The 19,017-nt window shown below is 38.7% G+C and overlaps 1 protein-coding gene across 1 annotated transcript in view; it reads right to left on the minus strand.

Moving 5' to 3' along the window:
- The window catches only part of TMEM131 (transmembrane protein 131), a 334,956-nt gene that overhangs the window by 79,411 nt on the left and 236,528 nt on the right, over positions 1-19,017 (minus strand). Inside the window, exons 9-11 of the mRNA XM_007959450.2 lie at positions 17,873-18,023; positions 17,713-17,769; positions 16,471-16,532 (exon numbers count right to left, since the gene is read on the minus strand). Of these exons, the coding sequence (XP_007957641.1) occupies positions 16,471-16,532; positions 17,713-17,769; positions 17,873-18,023 (270 nt within the window). The remainder of the gene's footprint in view (positions 1-16,470; positions 16,533-17,712; positions 17,770-17,872; positions 18,024-19,017) is intronic.

A 19,017-nucleotide genomic window follows, 5' to 3' on the forward strand; every position in this document is an offset into this window, starting at 1 on the left:
TTACGCACAGGGACACAGCTCAGGGGGCAGGAGTGCATGGAGGAATGGACACAGGGAAGAGGTAACTATGGGGAGGAAGTGGGAGGGGAGCTGTTGCATTATGGTAAACTGTGGCCAAGGTCATGAGACAAAGTATATGTGAACTGCTGTATGGAAAGTGAATTTGCTCTGTAAATCTTCACCCAAATCACAATAAAAAAACATCATTTGGTTGCTAACCAAATGGTTGGCAGTTTGAACCTACTAGTTGTCCCACGGGAGAAAGATGAGGCAGTCTGCTTCTGTAAAGATCTACAGCCTCGGAACCCCTATGGGTCAGTTCTACTCTGCCCTATGGGGCCAATGTGAGTTGGAATCGACTCAACGGCACTTGGTTTGTTGTTGTTTTCTAAAACAACAGAAGAACAGTTTGAACTATAAAATTCAAATGAGAACGTTTCCTTAGGTTTCATTATATTACCATACTACTATCTTTTTCCAAATAAAGGGAAAAGGTTACAGAAATACATGTAATGATCTGGAAGCAATCAGTTTATGCAACGAAACTGTATTAACTATTTAACTGAAAGTGTGAGTGTAAATAAATTGCCCATCTGCTCTGGGTCTTATTTTTTTTCCACCTATAAAATCCTAAAAGAGCTCTGGTGGTACAGTGCATAAGGCATTTGGCTGCTAACCAGTAGGTTGGCAGTTCAAACCCATCAGCTGCTCCATGGAAGGAAGATGGGATAATCTACTTCTAGTAAGATTTACTGCTTTGGAAACCCAGTGGGGGTTGCTATGAGTTGGAATCAACTCAATGACAGTGGGTTTGGTTTTGGTTTTTATAAAGTCCTAGAGCATTAGATGGGAGCTCTGGTAGCACAGTGCCTAAGACACTTGACTACTAACCAGAAAGCTGGCAGTTCAAACCCACCAGCCACTCCTTGGAAGGAAGGTTGGGCAATCTACTTCTGTGGTGATACTGCCTCGGAAACCCCTCGGTCGCTATGAGTCAGGTCCGACTCGATGGCACATAACAACAACAACAACAACGAAGGGCACTAGACCAGATATTTTCTAAGATCCCATCTATGTATAAAATTTTGTGATCTATTAATTTTTCTATTTTTTTTTTTCAAATTAGTCATTTTTATCTTGAGGTTAAGATTAGTGAAATTATAAAGCATTATAGCTTGTAACAAAACTAACACATGTGGTTCCTAATTCTTTCACTTGCTCTATTGAATATGATACAGCAACAATGAAATGGTGACTGTTTTCTAAAGTGCTTACACATTTTAAATTGTAGGTCATCAGTAACAACCACAAACACTCTGTAAGTGTTATCAGTCTGCGTAGCACCATGCCAAAAATCGCTAGCAATGGAATTTGTGAAAATATCAACAGCAGTACCAGCTGAAAATAGTTGATGAAAAAATATTTGTCAGTGGGATTGTAAAGTGGTACAACCACTATGGAAAAAGGTATGTCACTTTCTAGGTATATATGCTAGAGATTTAATAGCAGCGACACAAGTAGACACATGAACACCTATGTTCACTGCAGTATTATTCACAATAGCAAAAAGAGGAAGTAAGTGCTCATCAATGGATGTATCGATAAAGAAAGTATATACTCATACAACGGAATACTATGCGGCTATAAAGAATCATGATGAGTTCTCCACCTATCTTATAACATGTATGAATCTGGAGGACATAATGCAGAGTAAAATAAGTGAATCATAAAAGGACAAATATTGCATGGTTTCACTTTTATACATAGACAAGAATAGGTAGACATAGGGAAAACAATGCTTTTTAGTAGTTTACCAGGGATGAGAGGGAGAGGGAGGGGGAATCTCTGTCTAGATAGTAGACACTAGTTATTTTTGGTCATGGGAAAGGCAATACTGAACACGAGTGAAGTCTGTACAATATGACCAAGATAAATGATGGTACTAAGAAGTACACAAGAATAAGAGATGATTTTGGTAAATGCTATAACATATAATTTTGCAATGACAGTATAACAACCAAAAATGTGTGTATGATTACATCCAAAAAACCAAACCAAACTCAATGCCATTGAGTCGGATCTGACTTATAGCGACCCTTCCTTGATTTCCAAGGTAGTATCTCTATGGAAGTAGATTGCCCAATCTTCTTTCCGAGGAGTGGCTGGTGGGTTTGAACCACCAGCCTTCTGGTTATCAGTCAAATGCCTTAGATACTACGCCACCAGAGCTCCTTAGGTAGATATATATGCATATATGTGTGTAAGATGGCACATGCGAGTATATGAGTGTGCCTGTATAGCTGTATCTACGAGCAAATACAGTTTCTGTATACTGCATATATATTCACATACATAATAAAACACACAGCAGGCAGAGTTATGGATATTTCCTAGACATAACCAAACACCTCATGAGATTGGTTTACTGGGTTTGAAGGCTTAGGACAACTCGGTCAATTGGCATAACATAGTTCTTCAAGATAATGTTCTACATCCTGGTTTGGTGAGTAATGCTTGGTATCTTGTAGGCATATCGATATTATCCTACCACTGACAGCATTATACTTCAGGACAGATCTTGAAACATCCTTTGTGATGTCACAGCATTCCTCTTCAAACTGTCATTCCTGGTATAGTAGATCATATGGTTGTCTGATTCAAAATGGCCAAAATTAGTCCATTTCCTAGGCATATCCTAATGCCTGGATATCAATCTTTATATGTTCCATTTCACTTTTGACAACTCCCAATTTTCCTAGATTCATACTTCGTACATTCCATGTTCTAATTATTAATGGATGTTTGCAGCTGTTTCTCCTTAAATTGAGTTGAGCCACATCAGCAAATGGAGGTCCCAAAAGCTTTATCCATATCATTAAGGTTGGTTCTATTCTGATAAGGTAGCTCTCCCCCAGTCATATTTTGAGTGCCTTCTGACCTAAGGGGTTTGTCTTCCTGCACTGTTTCCGGGCTATTCATAAAGTTGCGCAGTAATATATCAGACAGTGTTTCTCTGCTATTCGTAAGGTTTTCCCTGGCCAGTTCTATGAGAAGCGGATGGCCACTTCCTTCTTCCTAGTCTGTCTCAATCTGTAAGCTGCGTTGAAACCTGTGCACCATGTGCAACACTGCTGGTGTTTGAAATACCAGTGGCACAGCCTCCAGCCTCACAACAATGCTCAAGCCACCACAGTAGGACAAACTGACAGACAAGTTTGTCTCCTTTAGCACCAACCACCAAAGCCAAAGATGAGGAAATTGAAGATTTTTTATCAACTTCTGCAGTCTGAAATTGACCTAACATGCAATCAAGATGTGTTAATTATCACTGGTGACTGGAATGCAAGAGTTGGAAACAAAGAAGAATCACCAGTAGTTGGAAAATTTGGCCTTGATGACAAAAATAACACTGGAGATCACATGACACCATTTTGCAAGATCAACAACTTATTCATTGCAAATACCTTTTCTCAACAACACAAATGGCGGCTATACACATCGACATCACCAGATGGAGTACACAGGAATCAGATTGTCCACATCTGTGGCAAGAGGGGATGGAAAAGCGTAATATCTTCAGCCAAAACAAGGCCAGGAGCTGACTATGGAACAGACCATCAACTGCTCATATGCAAGTTCAACTTGAAGTGAAGACAATTAAAACAAGTCCACAAGAGCCAAAATATGACACTGAATATATCCCTCATGAATTTAGAGAAGATCTGTCCTTTAGGACAGATTTGATGCATTGAACACCAATAACCGAAAACCAGAAGAACTGTGGGATGACATCAAAAACAACATCCATGAAGAAAGCAAGAGGTCATTAAAAAGATGAGAACAGAAAAAAAGACCAAAACAGATGTCACGAGAGACTCTGAAATTTGCCCTTGAGTGGAGAGTAGCTAAACCAAATGGAAGAAATGACAAGATAAAATTGCTGAATGGAGGATTTCAAAGAGCAGCTCAAATAGACAAAGCCAATTACTATAATGAAATGTACAAAGATTTGGCATTAGAAAGCCAAAAGGGAAGAAGAACATGCTCGGCGTTCCTCAAGCCGAAAAAACTGAAGAAAAATTTAAGCCTTGAGTTGCAATGCTGAAAGATTCTATGGGCAAAATATTGAAGGATGCAGGAAACATCAAAAGGAGATGGAAGGAATACACAGAGTCACTGTACCAAAAAGAACTGGTCGATCTTCATCCATTTCAGGAGGTGGCATATGATCAAAAACCAATGGTATTGAAGGAAGCTGAAGCTGCAGTGAAGAAAATGGTGAAGAACAAGGCTCCAGGAACTGATGGAACACCCACTGATATGTTTCAACAAATGGATGCCCCACTGGAGGCACTCACTCGGTTATGCCAAGAGACTTGGAAGAGAACTATCTGGCCAACTGACTGGAAGAGATCCATATCTGTACCCATTCCAAAGAAAGGTGATCCCACAGAACATGGAAATTATTGAACAATATCATACACAAGTAAAATCTTACTGAAGATAATAATAAAAAAAGGTTGCAGAAGTATATTGACCGAGAACTTCCAGAAATGCAAGCTGGATTCAGAAGAGGACGTGGAACAAGGGATATCATTGCTGATGACAGATGGATTTTGGCTCGAAGCAAAGAATACCAGAAAGATGTTTACTTGTGTTTTATTAACTATATAAAAGCATTTGATTGTGTGGATTATAACAAATTGTGGATAATACTGAGAAGAATGGGAATTCCAGAATACCTAATTATACTTATGAGGAACCTGTACCTATGAGGACCTAGAGGATGTCATTGGAACAGAACAAGGGGATACTGCATGGTTTAAAATCAGGAAGGGAGTGCATCAGGGTTGTATCCTTTCATCATACTTATTCAATCTATATATTGAGGAAATAATCTGAGAAGCTATATATTGAGGAAATAATCTGAGAAGCTGGACTATATGAAGAAGAACGTGGCATCAAGATTGGAGAAGAATCATTAACAACCTGCAATACGCTGATGAAATAACTTTGCTTGCTGAAAGTGAGGATGACTTGAAGTACTTATTGATGAAGATCGAAGAATACAGTCTTCAGTATGGATTACATCTCAATATAAAGAAAACAAAAATCATCACAACTGGACCTATACGCAGCATCACAATAAATGGAGAAAAGACTGAAGTTGTCAAAGACTTCACATTGCTTGGTTCTTCTATATTCAACACCAATGGAAGCAGCAGTCAGGACTTCAGATGATGTATAGCAAATTGGCTGCAAAGGACCTCTTTCAAGTGCTGAAGAGCAAAGATGTCTCCTTGAGTATTAAGGTGTGCCTGACACAAGCCATGATATTTTCAATCACCTCATATGTGTTTTTGTTACCTCTGTGCTATTCTAACAGAAAATAATCACAATTGGGATGGCTTGAAGAAACAGGAGTTTATTCACTTATGGTCTGGAGGCTTTAAGTCCAAGTTCAAAGTGCCAGGCTCTAAGGGCTGGGAAAAAGCCCTTCAACCTTGGGCTTCAGCTCTGCCTCCTTTTCTTGGCCCATTGAAGGTGGAGGCTTTTCTTCACCTAGCTGCTGGCTGCTGAGGCTGACAAGTAATAAGGCACAGTCTCAATATTACCAAACCACATGGCAGGCCATTAATTCAAGTCCATTAAAAGTCCCAAGATCGGCATAGCATGGCAGGCTCATGAACAATGACTTGGCTACATGCAGGGTTCAAGAGTGCCATAAGCTAGAGACCATTCCCAAAGCTGTTTCTTATATATGGGAAGCAGACCATATCCTTAAAGCTGCTACTCAGCTGCTTGTGGTAGATCCCACCATGGAGCTGATTGCCAGTCTCATCATGGGGAATAACTATCACTAGCTGCCCAGCCACTCAACCAGGCCCAGCCAAGGTGACAGACAAACTTAACCATCACAATATGCATGTAAGAGCTGGGCAATGAGGGAGTAAGAAAGACTGAAGGAATTGATGCTTTTGATGCTGGCGAAGAATGCTGAAAGTACCATGGACTGCTAAAAGAACTAACAAATCTGTCCTGGAGGAAGTGCAGCCAGAATGCCCCTCGGAAGTGACAATGGCCAGACTTCTCTCACCTACTTTGGTCATGCTGTTAGAAGGGACCATTCCCTAGAGAAGGATGTCATGCTTGGTAAGGCTGAGGGTCAATGAAAGAGGTGAAGGCCTTCAACAAGATGGATTGACACAGTGGCTAAAACGATGGGCTCAAGTATAGCAAGGATCATGGAGTTGGCATGGGACTGGGTGGAGTTTTGTTCTGCTGTGCACAGGGTCGCTACGAGTTGGGGACAAGTTGAGGGCACCTAACAAACAACAACAACAGCCTGGGATCTTAAAAGCCTGTGAGCAGCTATCTAAAATAGAACTACTGGTCTCTCACCGGGAAAAAAGAAGAAGGAAACCAAAGACTCAAAGTAGAAACTAATCTACAGGACTATGGTAGTTAAGGTTATGTGTCAACTTGGCTGGGCCTGGTTTTGAATGGTTGAGTAGCTGGTTGCAGTACTCTCCACGATGAGAATGGTAATCAGTTCCATGGTGGAATCTACTGGAGCAGCTGAGTAGGAGCCTTAGGGATATGGTCTGCTTCCAGTATGTAAGGAGAAGCACTGACAAAGGTACGAAGCTTTTTAGCATGGCTGGACACTGCATGTAGCTCAGTCTTCATTTAGCAGCCTATCACGTTTCCTGCTGTTTTTGGGACTGTCTCTGGACTTGAACTTAGTGGCCTGTCATGTTTGGAAATCTTGGGACTGGGCCAATTTACTTGTCAACCTTGGGCTTGTTAGCCTAAGCAGCCAGTAGCTGCCTGAGAGAAGAGACACCTCTAGCTCCGGTGGGCCAGGAGTAAGAGGCAGAGCTGAAGCCCAAAGTCGAAGGGCTTTCACCCAGACCCCAAAGCTTGGCACTTTGAACTCAGACTTCTAGCCTCCTAAACTATAAGAGAATAAATCTCTGTTTGTTAAAACCATAAATTTGTGGTATTTTCTGTTAGAGCAGCACGAAGTAACCAAAACAAGGACTAATAGCCCACAAGAACCATGGCTTCCTCTATCCTGAGACCAGAAGAACTAGACGGTGCCTGGCCCCTACTACTGAACATTCTTAACCAGGGATACAGTAGATGGTCCCAGAAAGAATGGGAGAAAATAGCAGAACAAAACAAAAATGCCTAAAATAGGTCAGACTTACTGGATTGGTAGAGACTATAGGAATCCTGAAGACTACTGCCCTGAGATACTCTTTAAACTTGGAATTGAAGCCACTTACTGAGGCCACCTTTCATCCAAATAACACACTGGTTCATAAAATAAACAGTATCACCCATGAGCACTGTACTCTAAATAATCACCTATATGAGACCAAATAGTCAACATTCACCCTAAATCAAAGCTGAAAAGGTAACAGCAGGATGGGGGTGGCACACAAGAAGCTAGATAAATGGGAACAGCACAACCAGAACAGAAAAGAGAATGCTGACACATTGTGAAAAACGTAAACAACATCACTAAACTATGCCTAAAATTTTTTAAATGGGAACCTACTTTGTGGTTTAAATTTTCGCCAAAAACACAGTATTATTTTGATAAAAGTCCAACCACACATAAAAAGTTTTCCTTACATGAAATATACCACTTTTTTGAAACATGCCACTTTAATTAAGGATTTCCTTACCACAGAGATATTTAAAATCCAGTATTATTATATTAAAAAATAATTTTGCACCAATAGTAAACAAATATTCACATGATAACACGTTTTATACAAATGGCCAGGATAATTCAGTTACTATCAACAAACAAAAAAGTAAACAAAAAGCTCAGATTCCAATCAGTTAAAACCCATTTTCCAAGGAAATAAAAACAAAAGACATTTAGAAAACAAACAAACAAACCAAAATATTTAAGTAACTCGTTCATTCTGGTATCTTTAAAATGAAAAATAAAGCATACCCATTAATTTGTACATAGGCATATTTATACTAATAACCTGTTTTTATACTAGTCACCAACTGTTGCTTACTTAAACATAATCAACAAGTGAAAAAAATATGGCAAGTTTCCCAGGAAAGCCAGCTTGCATATATTCTAAATATAGCTCCAGTCTTTTCTCATGACCATCAGACCCAACTTAATGCTTCAGTAACTCTCAAGTGAAACTCAAAGCTCCAGGACATTCTGAAATTATCAACAAAAGCATGTACGCAAATAAGGAAAATAATCTTTCATTATACTGTATTTTAAAAATTTTCTACACAAACTCACTAAAACACACATCAAGTTGATATTGGTAAAATAAATAAGTACAACTGTGACAAGTCTGCAATTCTTATTCATTAGTTAGCACAGAAACTTCAGGCTAATGTTCCTCTTAAAGGCATCTCAGGCAAACTTATTTCATCATTTATGTAGCACTAATGTTTAAAACAAGTAGTTTTAAAGACAATTAAAACAAGTCCACAAGAATCAAAATATGACATTGAGTGTATCCCTCCTGAATTTAGAGACCATCTAAAGAACAGATTTGATGCATCGAACCCCAATGACTGAAAACCAGAAGAACTGTGGGATAACATCAAAAACATCATCCATGAAGAAAGCAAGAGGTCATTAAAAAGACGAGAAAAGAAGAAAAGACCAAAATGGATGTCAGAAGAGACTCTGAAACTTTCTCTTGAGTGGAGAGTAGCTAAAGCAAATGGAAGAAATGACAAGATAAATGAGCTGAACAGAAGGTTTCAAAGAGCAATTCGAATAGATAAAGTCGATTACAATAATGAAATGTGCAAAGACTTGGAATTAGAAAACCAAAAGGGAAGACTATGCTTGGCATTTCTCAAGCTGAAAGAACTGAGGAAAAAATTTAAACCTCGAGTTGCAATACTGAAAGATTCTATGGGAAAAATATTGAAATGATGCAGGAAGTATCAAAAGAAGATGGAAGGAATACACAGAATCACTGTACCACAAAGACCTGGTCAATCTTCATCCATTTCAGGAGGTGCCATATGATCTAGGACCAATGGTACTGAAGGAGGAAGTCAAAGCTGCAATGAAGAATTGGCGAAGAACAGGGCTCCAGGAATTGAAAGAATACCCATTGAGATGTTTCAACAAACAGATGCCCCACTGGAAGCACTCACTCAGTTATGCCAAGAGATTTGGCTACCTGGCCAACTGACTGGAAGAGTTCCATATCTGTACCCATTCCAAAGAAAGGTGATTCCACAGAATGTGGAAATTATTGAACAATATCATTAATATTGCATGCAAGTAAGATCTTACTGAAGATGAAAAACAGTTGCAGCAGTACACTGACAGAGAACTTCCAGAGGCGCAAGCTGGATTCAGAAGAGGACATGGAACAAGGGATATCATAGCTGCTGTCAGATGAATCTTGGCTCAAAGCAAAGAATACCAGAAAGATGTTTACTTCTGTTTTATTGACTATACAAAGACATTTGATTGTGTGGATCATAACAAACTGTGGATAACATTGAGAAGAATTGGAGTTCCAGAACACTTAATTGTACTCATGAGGAACCTGTACATTGACCGGGAGGCTGTCGTTTGAAAAGAACAAGGTAACACTGCATGGTTTAAAATCAAGAAGGGAGGGCATCAGGGTTGTATCTTTTCCCCATACTTATTCAATCTATATGCTGAGCAAATAGTCTGAGAAGCTAGACTATATGAAGAACGTGGCATCAAGATTGGAAGAAGAATCATTAACAACCTGCAATATGCTGACGACACAACTTTGCTTGTTGAAAGTGAGTAAGTGACTTGAGGCACTTACTGATGAAGGTTGAAGAATGCAGTCTACAGTATGGATTACATCTCAATTTAAAGAAAACAAAAATCCTCACAACTGGATCTATAAGCAGCATCATGACAAATGGAGAAAAGACTGAGGTTGTCAAAGAATTCACATTGCTTGGTTCTACAACTGACGCCAATGGAAGCAGCAGTCAGGACCTTAGATGACATATAGCACTGGGCAAGTCAGCTGCAAAGGACCTCTTTCAAGTGCTGAAGAGCAAAGACGTTTCTTTAAGGACTAAGGTGTGCCTGACACAAGCCATGATATTTTCAATTGCCTCATATGCATGTGAGAGCTGGACAATGAATAAGGAAGACCGAAGAAGAGTTGATGCTTTTGAGTTGTGGTGCTGGCGAAGAATGCTGAAAATACCATGGACTGCTAACAGATTTGTCCTGGAGGAAGTGCAGCCAGAATGCTCCTTGGAAGCAAGAATGGCCAGACTTCGTCTCACCTACTTTGGTCATGTTGTCAGAAGGGACCATTCTCTAGAGAAGGATGTCATGCTTGGTAAAGTGGAGGGTCGACGAAAGAGGGGAAGGTCTTCAATGAGATGGATTGACATAGTGGCTGCAACGATGGGCTCAAGTATAGCAGGGATCATGGAGCTGGCACGGGATCAGGCGGTGTTTTGTTCTGCTATGCATGGGGTCGCTATGAATCGGAAACGACTCAATGGCACCTAACAACAACGTTTTCCAAAAAGGTCCCTAGATGGTGCACAGGGTTTGTACTTGACTGGTACCATCAAGATTGGTAGTTTAAACCCACTTATAGGCAGCGCAGAAGAAAAGGCCTGGTGATCTGCTTCTGTTAAGATTACAGACAGGAAAGCCCTCTGCAGTACTACACTGTAACACATAAGGTTGGCATGAGTCGGAATTGACTCAACGGCAACAAACAACAACAACATTTTGTAAATGTTGAAGAAAACCATATTTTCAAAATTGTATTATACACAACTGATATTATAAGGGCTTAAACCTGGGCATCCTGTCCACTAACATGTGAGGAACTTATATTTGGAATTGCTTGCGTTAACAGTCCTTATACATTCAGCATTGTCTAGTCCATCTCAGAAATTTTATGTGTTTTTGAAATGGAGGGATTCTTCTAAAAATGCGTCAGACTTTAAGTCCGTCACATTATAAAGAAAATGCTGGAACAAATAGGGAAAACTTCAGGAAGCTCTTTTAAAACTAGTTTCCATGATTGATGCTCTCACTTGTGGCTGACAACACAGAAGTCTATGCTATCATCACCTGTCAAGTGCAAAGATTTCAAACTGGTTCCTTGTTTTCTGTCTTTGCCCCTCTGTAGTTCACGCTCCACAAAGTTGCTACAGTGATCTTTAAAAACATAGTCAGATGATGTCACTCCCTTGCTTAAAATCCAGAAATAGCATCTCAATGCACTCAGAAAAAAAGTCCAAATACCTCTGAGAGCCTCAGGAAGGCCTGTTTGACTCACCATCCTCACCTTTTACACTCACCCCATTCCATCTCCTTCCTTTTCGTTCCTCAGACTTATCAAAGCTGGTTCTGCTTCAAGCCTTGCCACTTGCTTTTCCTTGCGCCAGGAACACTCCTCCCTGGCTCTTCTTGTGGCTACTTACTTCTTACCCCTCAGGTTTCACCTCAAATGTCAGCTCTGCAGAGACCACCATATCTGAACCATCCCCCTACCACTCCACTTACGTCTTATGCTATTCTGTTTATTTCTTTCATAGGACTTGCCTCAATCTACAATTGTGCTATATACTTGTTTGTTGTCTGCCTCCCTGACTAGAAAGTGGGACCTTGCTGATGTGATGGCACTGGCTGAACAATGTGATGTGATTCATTGCAGTACTCTTAGCACTAAGTGGCTAGCATACAGTTGATGATCATTAAATATTTACTGAGTTAAAGCATGAATGGATGACTGAATGAGGAAGTACAATTCAACTACCAAACTACCACTCAGAATCCTGTCACTTTGAGGACTAAGGTGCAACTGACCTAAGCCATGGTATTTTCAATGGCCTCATATGCAAAGGCTGAACAATGAATAAGGAACATCAAAGAAGAACTGACAAATTTGTATTATAATGCTGGCAAAGAATATTCAATATACGATGGATTGCAAGAAGAACAAACAAATCTGCCTTGGAAGAAGTACAGCCTGAATGCTTCATCTTGCTTACTTTGAACATGGTATCAGGAAGGATCAGTCCCTGGAGAAGAACATTATGCTTGGTAAAGGAGAGAATCAGTGAAAAGGACCAAAACCTTCAACAAGATGGACTGACACAGTGGCTGCAACAATAGGCTCAACCATAACAATGATTGTGAGGATGATGCAGGATCACACAGCATTTTGTTCTGTTGTGCACAGGGTCTCTATGAGTTGGAACTGACTCAACAGCACCTAGCAACACTACTGCCAAAACACTGGCAGAGTGTAGCCTTTGGATGTTTTTAAAAAAAAAACTTACAGGTAGATATAGATGTATATACAGACGTATATAGAGAGATAAATACTGATCATAAAAAATGATATATTTATAAAGATTTGATTCATAAATGAATTATTCTATACTTAACATATTTTCATGTAACTACTGAGTTTTTATATTTGGCCAAGTTATTTTTTTCACAAAAAGCTCTGATTCATTTTCCTTGTTTGGAAAACTAACCAAACTCACTGCCATTGAGTAGATTCCAACTCATAGTGACCTTCATTGGGTTTCCAAGGCGGTACTTCTTTATGGAAGTAGACTGTCCAGTCTTCTTCCGCTGAGTGGCTAGTGAGTTTGAACCGCCAACCTTCTGGTTAGCAGTCAAATGCCTTAGGCACTATGCTACCTGTTTTGGTTACCTAGTGCCATTCTGACAAGAATATACCACAAACGGGATGGCTTGAACAAACGGGAGTTTATTTTCTAACAGTTCGAAGGGATTAAATCTGAGTTCAAAGTACCAGCTTCTAGGGGCTGGGTGAAAGCCCCTCAATCTTGGGCTTAAGCTCTGCTTCCTGCTCCTTGCCCACTGAAGCTAGAGGCGTTTCTTCACTCAGACAGCGGTTGGCTGCTGAGGCTGACAAGCCCAAGGTTGACAAGTAAAAAAGCACAGTCGTGATGTTACCAAACCACACAGCAGGCCATTAATTCAAGTTCACAGAAAGTACAAAGGTCAGCAGAGCATGGTAGACTGCTGAACAATGACACAGCTACATGCAGCATTCAAATGTGCCATAAGCCACAGACTATCCCTAAGGCTTCTCATTATATACAGGAAACAGACTATATCCCTAAAGCAGCTACTCAGCTGCTTGTGGTAGATCCCACCACGGAGCTGATTACCAGTGTCATCATGGGAATACTACTATATCCAGCTGCCCAATCAACCAGGCCTAGCCAAGATGACACACAAACTTAACTACCACACCACCAGAGCTCCTTTATACCTTACAGGGTTGTTATATCAAATAAGGTACTTCATACAATAAACCTAACATGCGTATGGCCTAGAGTAAGAAAAAGAAATGTTTACTTACAATGTAGTCTAATTATTTAATAAAAGAGAAAAGGAAGAACATGGGCCTATTTAATTTCTTTTCATAAATGAATTGAACACTACGGTATTTTTTTTTCATTCACATTCTTATGGTTGATTGCAAATTTTATTTGTCTATAAAATGTTTACACAAAAAGGACATTTGTTTAAGCCCATTTATAATATATAATGTGGGGCCAGTTTGCCTGGGCTAAGTAAAGGCGTTACCAATCAAATATCCAAACCTTCAATTAGAAGTGACTGCAGGTCTGAAGCCTGCCCAATGTGCACAGAAGTTCCATTTGGATCCTGCGCTGTGCCTGTGCAGTGGCATCCCACAGACTCACACGAGTTAACAGCATGCAGAGCACATGAACAATCAAAATTATCTGACATCTGAAACTGAGACAATAGCAGAATGATTCACCAAGCAGTCAGTGTCTACCCTGTGGAAAAATACGCTGCTGTTCACTGCTAGAGAGGGATGTTGGGAACACACTGATAGGAAGATGTGCTTTAAAATGCTTCCTCTGTAGATGTCAGTGACCTCAGCATAAGAGAAGGGAGGGGTTAAGGAAGAAAGCGTAAATCTATTACCACTGTGCTCTATTTAACTAACTGAGCTGGAGAAGAAATCAGTGTCAAGACGTTCAAAGAAAATAAATAGGTTACAGTGAAAACAATTCATACAAATGTAGCAGAAGTAATTATACTCTACTATAGAGAGAAAGGGAGCTCTGGTAGCATAGTGCCCAATGCACTTGACTGCTAACCAGGAGGCTGACGGTTCAAACCCACCAGTCACTCCTCGGAAGGAAGATGGAGCAATCTACTTCTATAGTGATACTGCCTCGGAAACCCAAGGAGGGGTCGCTATGAGTCGGGTCCGACTCGATGGCACATAACAACAACAACAACATAGAGAGAAAACTTATATACAAAACTAAAAAGCTTTGAACAACAACAACAAAAAATCACAGTTCTGGACATAAAGCAAGATTTTAAAATATTAATACAAAGCAGTGATTCTCAGGCATTGCTCTGACTGGCAAAATCAAAATGTGTATATGTGTATGTGTGTGTATGTGTTTCTGGAGGGAAGTCTAACAGAGAGTTTCTGATTTTTTTTGCAAAAGTGAGGATGTTGGCAGTGGGGAGTGGATGACCTCTTACCATCTACTACCTTTATTAACAAAGTACATTTTAACATCAAAAATAGAAAACAAGCACATCATCTAAGAATAATCCTTTCCCAAAAAGGGTGGTTACAGCTTTATACAACATATACACACTCATATTTTCATAACCATTTATACTATTCTTATTTAGCTCATTTTTCTATGGACTCATCACAATTTCAACACAGATGAATGAGCCAAATCACCAATCAGTAACCTCTCAATATATCAGTGACACTCTATATCATGTACATTTAAAGGAAATATAATTACTTATTGCTATAAACAGGAGTTACAAAGAAACTGTACAATAGAAATATTCACTATCATGTTTTTAAAAGGTCAGTACTGAAAGACATGCTTTTTCTTCATTCCACAGAGATTTTACTTATGATAATCATTCAAAATATTAAACTTTTGTAAAAATTGAAAGCAGTGAGCAAAAGCCACTGAATCAAGAAAAAGAATATATTTTTGAAAGAAAGGATGCATTAATATGCATTAAGATTGTTATTCAAGAAGAAAAATAATAAAACAAGAGACATATTGCTGCTGTTCTCTGCTTTGGTGTTTTTGTTTAAATGCTATTAGGGTAGCTAAGTTAATGGAGCTATTTCTTGTCATCTGTGGAAGGGTCCTGGGCCCTTGAAGGCCCCTTTGAGGGGCAAGGCTATGAATCACAGCAGAATCAGGAACCTGCAGCAATGAATCCTTTCTCAGTCCGACTAATGCTGGAGTGGCAGGAATTCCAGGTAGTTTCAGACCCACTGTATAGTGGGGAAACTCTCCACCAGACTCTATTTCCCAACTCCACCCCAAATTATCTACCTAGGAAGAAGAAATGTTAGGTCAGATAACAGGACATTGCCTAGACATTATACTCCTAGTGAGCAAGGTCACTGTACACTAAAATGTGATCATCTGTGATGACCATCTTCTGCTTCCTCATGTGGGGTTTGTATGTATCTCTCTTTGGTATCTACTCCATTAAACAAAACAAAACAAAACAAAAAAAAAAACTTATTGCCATCAAGATGATTAGCTGGTGGTAAAATCTGGGTTTGGTCATGGATGGACAGAGACTCCTTAAGCCTTAAGCTCATTTCATCAAAATTTTTTGCGTTTATGTTTCTGGCATAAGTACCAACCCACCAACCAATTGCCAGGTTACAATAAAAATGTACTACTTTCCTTTCCCCTTATCTCCTGCATATGTATCCTGGGGATCTCACTAGGTAGAGAGGTTGCTGGGCAAGACAAAATTTAAAATTTGGACATTCCTATTTTTTTCCCTGTCATAAAGCCATCTAATGGCACCCCAACTCCATCTATAAGGCATAAAAACCACTTGCTCAGTATGTATGTGTGAAGCAAGATAGGCCTCCAGTTTATATAGTAGGCTATCTAGGGTAACTAAAATAGCTGCCAGTTAGAAAAGGGGCCTATGTCAAAAGTTAATCACACTCTACCATTATCTTCTATATTTCTTTGCTTCATTATTTCTCTTCTCAATTCATCTCAATCTCTTTTCCCTTCACTTTACTTACCCATGCTTTTAGGCTAATGACACCTGATGGAATCCTCAGAATCTGTTTCTCCCTCCCAGGCACACAGATCCTAGGGGTCATCAGAATCCACCAACTTCTTACACGATTCTGTCTAAATAGGAAGCTCAAGAACTTTGCTTCAAACTTAATTTGGGAGAAGATTGTCTACTTTCCTCCTCATCCTTAAAGTCTGGAATAGTTAGAGGCAGAGCAGGATTCTCCATATCAACCAAAGTATCACCGGGCCACCACAAAATGGAATTCCTTTTAGAGCAAGGGTTTTATTATTTTTAACTTTGTCATAAATCAAAGACATAAAAATAATTAAAATTAAAAAAAAAAAAAACAATAAGTAAAAACTTACTGTTATTGGTACATCTTTTGTTCCTGAATTTAATAAATGAAGATTTAAAACTTTTGGCATATCTGTCAAAATCAAGAAAAAGAAATAGGTCTCAAAAAGGTGTTATTTATAGCAAGTTAGAATCTTCACCTTGTTAATACCAAATTAAATCTATTCTAGAATGTGAAACAAAATGACAATCACTTTAATAAAAAGAAATGTTAGGGATCACGAACCCAGAGACACTATGTATTACAAGAATTGCCCCCTCCTAGCAAAAAACAAACAAACAAAACCCAAACAAAACCCAAACATCCCAAAATCTTTTTGTGAAATCAGACATTATTCTTAATTTTTTAATTTTCCAGCAAAGCATAGCAAAGCAAATAACAAAGTACAATGAAAATTATCATGCTATAAGCAAATCTAACTTCTTTTTTTTTTTTTAACTAAAACAAAATCTAATTCTTAAAAATGTGGCCTTCAAGCCTAAATAACCAAGTTTTAATTACATATAACTCATACAGACAGACTCCTAAGCTTGAGGTACCCTTAAGAAAAATCTCTACTTAGTTATTTTCAATTTTAAAATTTGCTGAATTTTTCCTTTGGCCATTTAGGACAAATTATTAACATTGTGTCATTATATTGCAATAATCCATTGCTGTACAAAAAGTTATAAATAAATAAATCTTTTGATTTATTTTATTTCACTATTTAAAAGAAGATTCAGCATAACTGAATAGCCGAGGAACTACATTAGGAAACTTGGACACTACTTCTGCTTTAATCTTTCATTTGAAAAATATCACTTAAATTATCCCATGACCTTGTTTTCCCACCTGGTAAGGAAGGAGACTTGGTGGTACAAATAGTTAAAGGTTTGGTCAGTAGCCAAAAGGGTGGTAGTTCAAATATACCCAGAGGCACCCTGGAAGACAGGCTGGTGATCTGTTTGCAAAACATGACAGCTTTGAAAACCCTATGGAGCACAGTGCTACCTTGCACACACAGGGTCCTCATGAGTCATAATGGACTTGACGACAGCAAACAACAAGCAATGGTATCTCTTATATAAACAGATGTAAACCCGTAAAGGCTGAGTTTCCCAAAGTAAATTTCTATAAGATCATGAAATCCACAAACAAATAATTTGTAAAGGTGAACTACAAAGTAACAAATAGAGCCATTCAGCACTATTTGTCATTTAGTAGAGATTTTTTTAAAAAAACCAAAAGACTTTCTCATATTTTCTTTTCTTACCTTGTGTTCGTAGTGTACCAAAATCTAACATTTCAGTTGAAGAATAAATTCCAGGAGCTTGGAAAAAAGAAAAGTAAACAATTATATTTTACTTTGCTCAAGCAAGATGTACTGGGAAAAAAAAAGGAAACTACTATAATTACTTTTTTTTTCTACTAACCTGTTGTAACTTCAACCTCAACAGGAAGAATGATAAACTCTGTGCTGTCTGAAGCATTAGTCTTTATTCGTATGAAGGCTGTGTGATTATCAGCTTCTCTAGATGAGAAACTGGCTCTCATCACTCCTTTGGTTTCATAAGGTGGTATTTCCTGAGAATAAATATAGGTTTTATAATGTTGCAAAATCACCATATTTTATCGAATAACATGACATGGACTGAAGCATGCATTATTATTTTACGTGCTTTGCAAAACAAAGTAATAGTCAATTAAACAAATATATTCCACTGATTGTAATATGTACTCTGATTCTGAAGAATGTGAAAATGTGAAAAACATTTACATTCTAAACGTGCAATCTTAGAACTGATGAAATATGGTATATAGAGTGAGCAAAGTAAAGGAATCAAATTATCTTAAAACAAACCATCAGTTACAATATCACCTTAAAAGGTAGGACCAATCTACGAAATCAGTTATATAATGTGTTGGTGGTGCTTGGATACATAAATCAGTCCTCAAATTCTCTAACCAGTAGAAGTGTCACCAAGCAGGCCACAGGAATCTAAGTGATAAGTAAAAGGGCTTAGATTCCTCTTTTGTTTCAGTTGAAATCTAACAAAACAAAGCCTTCTAAGCAAAACAAAGCTTTCTAAGCAAACCAACAGCCAACTGCATTCAGTGAGGCTCAGACATGTATACGTTCTCAGCCTGTAATGAGAGAACACCTATACATATACCAGAAGGAAAACTCAATGAGTTTTTCTTTTAAAAAAATTGCTATAAGCATATAGGGAGCATTTTATTTGCCAATTCAACCCTTTTTTGCATGTATACTTCAATGAAACCAATTAAATCATCACGGTATGCAACTATCACCAACATCTGTTGCCGTATTTTCCACCCTCATAAACAAAAACTCAGTGCCAGCTAAATAAAGAGGTATAATTCTTTTCTACATTTCAGAATAATCTGGATTCCTTGAGGCCATCTGGATTTCTCTGCACATATCTTTCTGGTATGTTGTAGGAAATTCCTGTGTTCTATAAATTACTTTGTTGTTGTTGTTATGTGCCGTCGAGTCAGCCCTGACTCATAGCGACCCCTCCTTGGGTTTCCGAGGCAGTATCACTACGGAAGTAGG

Source organism: Orycteropus afer, unplaced genomic scaffold (genome assembly GCF_000298275.1).
Source record: "Orycteropus afer afer isolate SDZICR_OR568_19922 unplaced genomic scaffold, OryAfe1.0 scaffold00017, whole genome shotgun sequence".
NCBI lineage: Eukaryota > Metazoa > Chordata > Mammalia > Tubulidentata > Orycteropodidae > Orycteropus > Orycteropus afer.